Raw genomic sequence first — 6513 nt, 5'->3', positions numbered from 1 at the left:
TACCTCTGATACCTCAGATCCATCCGTTTCATCAGAATCATCTTCGCCAACAGGTGGTTCATCACCAGCTTCCTTTTCTGAGTCTTCAAACAGTTTTTTCTCAACAACATCAAAGCATTCTGTCATTATTGCACTTTCACAGCTATCTGTGGAGCTAGGTTTATCACTGGACGGAGACATCGGTGATGCAATCCCATCATGCCCTTCTTCACTGGCCACAACGCTCGTGGCGCTGTATTCACTCCCAACAGAGACAACACTTCCAGCACGTTCCCTTAACAGGTGAGGGAAACTTTGGTAATCTAAACTATCTGCATTTGACAAGTCTGATGACTTTCGTGACAATTTTTCATGAGAGCGTCCTCCAGCTTTAAATCCTGGAAATTTGACTTTAGGGTACACCGGGCAATCCTTGGACCATTAGTAATGCAACGATTTCTCGACTGAGCCGACTGCTGGACGATGAACAAATGGTTCATGGCCAAGGGTGACTCTATCTTCGGAACCATTGGAGCAGGTTTTGGCTTCACAGCAGTGTTTTGTCGTTTGGATACAGCTGAAGACGAGGAAGAGAAGGTTAGCTATAAAGCACAGTTCCAGACTTATGGTTCTTACTCTGTGACTCACTTTACCATGGTATGCAACTGGCCACAGTGTAAAAATATATTCAATGTATACACTGGATTCATGTGATTAAATGTAATCATACATGGCTATGATTGCACCTTAAGATGAGGCAAACCTCACTATGGAAAGCCTTTCTAAATTATATCCAAGATGACAATAAAAATCGATCACCCAATGGAAAAAAAAACAAGACACTGAAATATTTCCCCACTCTATAATCCCATATACCGAAAAAACGAATGTTTCCTGTAAAGGTGATGCATCCACTATTTTTACCTGTATAGAACTTACCCGAGAGTATGATATGCGCTTGTTTTTGACGTTGTCTGAGTTTTTTATATTGCTTTTTTGAGAGCACCCATATCTGTTGTCATTCTCTCTATGTAGGCTGGGATTTTAGGAACCAAATCCCCATCAGCACCGTATGCCCCAGGCCCCAGGGAGCTGATGTCTCCACTCATCGCTGCTGCTGCTGTTTGTCCACTTTCTGCATCTCCACCTGATGGACAGACAGAAGGGACAAAAAAATACACAGAAAAACACAAAGGGTGATCTTTTCAATACCTTGGGCTATTACCTTTGGCTAGGCATAGAAAATGTTATAAAACAGATACATACTGTGTCCTCTAAAAATCTGAGAAGTCACCAATTATGCCCAAACTGTCTGGTAGGAGAATAATAATAGGCCCACTGGAGAATACAGGCACATGATGTACATGCATATCATAACCTGAATACCAGATACATGACTCCAATGGCACCAGGTGTTTCAGATCAGAAAAAAAGTCTATTTCAAAATACATTAATCCAAATTACATTTTTTTATCCTTCCTTAGTTCTTATTCCAAATAAAACAGCATAGAACAAGAAACAGGAAGTTTAAGTAATACAGAATTGTAGTTTTACCCTGCACAACCTTACAAAGCTCTAATTTCCTGACCTTTTATTTTCCCTTGTAAAGTTTGCAACTGGAAGATTCCTGTAAAGCAAGTGATTGCTTCTATATCTTCATCATCCCAGTCATCGTCATCACTGAACATCCCCACTGTCATGTGTCGTGGAGGCTTCTTAGCATTGACAGCAGCAGAAAAGGGCGTAATATTGTAGGTATACTTTTCCCTTAACTCCTCCAACTGCGGGAAGGGAAACTGGGCCATAGCATACACAGTCTGAAATTTAAGGCATTTGGCATATATAAAGAGAGAAAACACAAATAAGGGTTTTCTTTTGGTTAGTGTTTGTTTCAAAAATGCTAATCTGTTCAATACATAAGATCAACTTTTCCTTAATAACATGTACTGGTATTGTATATGGAAAACCATATTTGCAAGTGAGCGAGTGCTTGAAGTTTAACGTCGTGCTCAACACCACATTTGTATCTCACATTTCCAATGTATGAATTCATGTAATAGTGTTTTTGGCTTTCTAGGAACTTTCATAACATTACAGACTGTAACACTGATGCTAAATGGATTTATTGGTTTTACAGAAGAGGTAAGCGATTTCTTTGTGACGTTTTTGGGTGTTAGAAATCCCTTGTGAAAAGTGTTAAAACAATCCAACACCCTAGACATAATTATTAACACTACTGGTGTGTAGTGGAGTGTATTATTTGAGATGGCTCACCTTTATCAAGTCATCAGCATCCACCATTTTGCCGTCCATCAGATCTTGACACAAGTAACCCATCACAGTATAGAACTCATCAGCACTACTAACACCCAGGATGTGACTGCAAATGTCAAGGTTTCAATGAATGAACTTAATATTACATGACACAAATCTTCATTAAAAGACAACCTGTAACAGTACTGGAAATCGAACTCACACATCACTGACCAAAAATCTTCCCTGGAAAATGAACAATATCTCACATTTTTTTTAGAACGAATTCATACATCTATAAAATAAACAAGTGAATGTATATAAAAAAGGCTACTACAACGCCTTACCCAGATAATTTTCCCCAGATCACCAGAGCTGTTCTCAACAGGATCTCTGAGCCCTCAAGCAATATGGAGTCCCAGACACGTAGCACAATATGTTTAGGAAGACAGGTTGCAAATAAGGTGAGAAACCACTGCATAGTAAAGACGTTTGTGAGCGGCGGCTCATAGTTCGGGCCTGTAAGTCAACAGAACATGACCAATTGAGCACAAGATATACAGTACATGTACAATTCCCACCTGTTCCAAAATTTACAACGTACAAAGTAAAAATGAGAGGATCAATTCATAATTCGAAAAAAAAGATGGCTACCAAAAAGCTTGATTGTAGAGACACTGATTCTATTATACACAAGACACTAAGCAGGAAAGTTTGTACTTGGGAAGGTTTGCCATCAGCCTGTGGATGGTCATGGGTTCCCCCCAGGCTCCGCTCAGTTTCATCCCACCTTAATGTTGACCACCGTCGTATAAGTGAAATATTCTTGAGTACAGCATAAAACATCAATCAAATAAATAAATGAACTAATCAACTCGGTCCATCAGTGAAAAATCGCACTCGTGTTATTGTGCTGTACATGTACGCAAAACCTGAGCTTAATACATCCAGTACTTTTTCAGATACAACTGTCACATTATTAACATTTTAATACTTTACCATTGATTCCACTACACTAGAGTCCTAAATTTTGTAATTTAGAGTAATTAATTCAACACAGATCACCATGTGATGGAACACCCCACTTGTGCTATAGCTATGAGATACAGTATTCAAAATATTTGCAAACTGGTCATGTAATGGCTCTGATAAACCTTTGCGTTCACTTCAAGTCAGGTAAGTAGATCATGAAAGCAGTTTACACATGTCTTACCTGCACATTTCTCCCCTGAGGCCTGCTGTAGGTGGTTAAGGTGTTTTGAGAGTTTGGGGTACTTCCATCTCAGAAGATCTCGGAATACTGCCATATCTACAGATAATGCCCTTAGATTGTTGTCAAAGTAACTGTCAGGTAGGACATGGTCAATGAGGTAAATCATCACCTGGAATGAAATTAATTAATCATTTTAACAAATGACAGAAGTAAATGATTTCCAAACCAAAATGATGTTACCATTGGCCTTTTGTTTTGATTATTTAACTTGGATGAAATTAAAGCAAAGTCATATCATATGAAACACAATTGAACTGGTTAAGTTCTTTAAACAGGCAAACATATTTATATGAGGCTTGTTATCTACAGTAGCTGACTTCTGACTGTAAGAAAGAGCCCATTTAAACATGACCGTGAAGCTTTGGCAGAGCAGTTAGAGCCAGTGTATGCACTAGAGTCTAACTTGACGGATTTATTTGATAGTATTAACATGTACCCTTAATCTTACACAATTTCATTAGCCATTCTTACCTTTAGAGCATCATCTTCTTTGCGTCCCATGACATCCAAGAGTAAAGCTGCAATAACATTAAACCCCTGGCAGTAGCCTACTTGCTTATTCCATCGGGCGTATGCCAATAGAACCCGTTTTAATACAGCTCTATCCTGCTCATTATCCTGGCCACTAAATCCTGTGCATCCTGTCCGATGGAGATCCTGAAAGATGATGCTTAAACTGATAAATTGCCCAGAAACCTGTCTCCAAGATATCAAGGGATAATCTAATATCAAGGTGGGATACGGATTCATGCTTTCCTCTTGGGGGACTGACTATCATCCCTTAAGATCGTTCTCTGCCTTCTACATGCAGTTTGCCCTCTCCAACTTTATAAAATATGCATGCAACACAGGCCTGCTTACACTCCTGTCACAGATGACAGGCCTTCTATGGCATCTATCTCAGGGCCTAAACTTAGACTTTTGTGCAAGATACATACATAAATGTACATGTACAATGTTTATCTTAAATTCTGCTTTGCCAGTCATGGAAAGGTATGGTGCTTGTCTACTATACACATGTATAGTCACTCAACTACTTCACCTGTCTTATCTGGTATGAAATATATACACAACCTGCTTCTACTGAGCTTAATCACTGAGGCTATTTTATTGCTGAAATCTATTACGACCACTTATTTAAATAACATGTCAACCCCAGAACAGATAAGGTATTTTAACTTAATCTAATTCTGTCTGCTTTGTCTTAGCCTGGCTCATTCTGAAAAAAGTAGTAACTGTTGGAAAGTGGAATTGGTATCTGTGGACATACAGGACTACTGCCATTAAAGGCTCTAAAAGATACCATAAATGATCTAAAAATTTGACCACAGAAGAGCACTTTTTGAGGCAAACAAATGTAATAAGATATTACTTCCTCTCTTTAGTTACATATGACACTGTACTGGCTACAAATTAAAGCAAAGTAAAGATACAACAGCCACCAGAAAACACAACTTACTGCATTGAGAAGTAAATAAAAAGTATTACATAAAACATGCAAACTTATGTTTCAATTAATGTGTTATAATGATTAATTAAGGTCTTCTAGGGCTTGCAATTAGGAAAATTTCCAATCCATACATGAATATTTCTCTTACCTTAACAATCTGCAGTCCTAGTTTGTTATCATCTGGGTTGCTTTTCTCATTGAAGGCAAAGCGCACAGTCTTTTCCCAGTCAACCTTGAGTTCTCGAATGTGCTCATCGGCCAAATTTAACCATGCCTAAGGGATGGAAATGGATAACTCAACTCATCCCACAGCAATACCAAAAACATACATGTGTATGTAAGAAGAACTGAAGCACTCATCAGTCATTCATATTCCATGCAGGTATTAGTTGATGACCATTTCAGCAAAATTTCATGAAGTTCATTCAATACAGGTATGATACAGCTGTTAGACATACAGAACTTTATGCCTAAATTAAGCCAGTTAATATGAAACTTATCGTAAGTTTAGATTTGAAAAGGTAAAAAAGCGCAGTTACTGACAAATTGTGTCATGAGGACTACATGTATCTCTGCAAATCTTTAAGTGTATTCTGAAATAAATACTGTAGACTTTAAATCTTCAAACTTTTTCAATCTCTAAAACACTATATTCAGTGCGATTTATGCACATAATTATTATGAGAATGATATTGTTTTGTGTCACTAAAGATGCAAACAGTAAAAATTATTTACACCCCATAGTTCTTTCAGAATGTTTAAAAATACTGGTCGCACAGGCAGCTGAAAAAGGTTGAAGAATTAGAGTATGTCACAAAGATGCAGCTAGACAGACAGACAGGGCCATTGCCATGCTCCTTAGCCCTATTAAAAGGGGCTGAAGCATAAATATGACAACAGCACAAATCCCTAAAACATGCATGGCACATGTATTATTCTTGTGCAGAGCTTAGACCCAAGGCATATACACGTACATGGATATTGATTATGGGAACAATTGAGCACTAGCTCTTGTGAGAGCCATAGAAAATATGAATGCCAGCCACTATCATCAGACTACTGCTGTACACATACCCAAGGATCATGTTTTCATTATCATGATTATCTGCACTTTATTGAAATTATAAGGTAGAAGACAGAAGAAGCACATGAATTTGGTGCAGAAAAATGAGACAAAATCCTGTCCTGCTAGCAAAAACCCCTATGGCTAGCTCTATGTTATAGACATGTACAATGCCTGGGCATGTAGTTGTGCCGCAAACCCTGTGTAGTAGACTATTACATAACAGCACAACCTTTAATCCTTTCTCTATTAACCATGTTTAATAACATCTCGTAGATATGCATGTCCTTGGAGGATGTACCATGCACTGTGTGTAGTGTAACTTAGCTGCCTTAGAGCTTATAGTATGTATTTCAGCTGCAGGAACATTTCCTAAAACTGAACTAGTGCTAAGTAGAAAAGATTACTAGTGTAAAAAATTTTACACTATCAATATTATCAATAGATAATTAAATAAATAGGACATGGCACACTTAGGTGCCACTAACAATTCAT

The 6513-nt window shown here is 38.0% G+C and overlaps 1 protein-coding gene across 1 annotated transcript in view; it reads right to left on the bottom strand.

Moving 5' to 3' along the window:
* Window positions 1–417: 417 nt before the first annotated feature.
* LOC135470133 (TBC1 domain family member 30-like) overlaps window positions 418–6513 on the bottom strand; it is a 32550-nt gene continuing 26454 nt past the window's right edge. The window contains exons 4-11 of the mRNA XM_064748896.1: window positions 5104–5229; window positions 3977–4162; window positions 3446–3614; window positions 2580–2751; window positions 2254–2359; window positions 1568–1796; window positions 919–1126; window positions 418–556 (exon numbers count right to left, since the gene is read on the bottom strand). Coding sequence (XP_064604966.1) covers window positions 963–1126; window positions 1568–1796; window positions 2254–2359; window positions 2580–2751; window positions 3446–3614; window positions 3977–4162; window positions 5104–5229 — 1152 coding nt within the window. The 3' untranslated portion in view covers window positions 418–556; window positions 919–962. The remainder of the gene's footprint in view (window positions 557–918; window positions 1127–1567; window positions 1797–2253; window positions 2360–2579; window positions 2752–3445; window positions 3615–3976; window positions 4163–5103; window positions 5230–6513) is intronic.

Source organism: Liolophura sinensis, chromosome 7 (assembly GCF_032854445.1).
Source record: "Liolophura sinensis isolate JHLJ2023 chromosome 7, CUHK_Ljap_v2, whole genome shotgun sequence".
Classification (NCBI taxonomy): Eukaryota; Metazoa; Mollusca; class Polyplacophora; order Chitonida; family Chitonidae; genus Liolophura; species Liolophura sinensis.
This window is presented reverse-complemented; position numbering and strand designations above follow the sequence as displayed.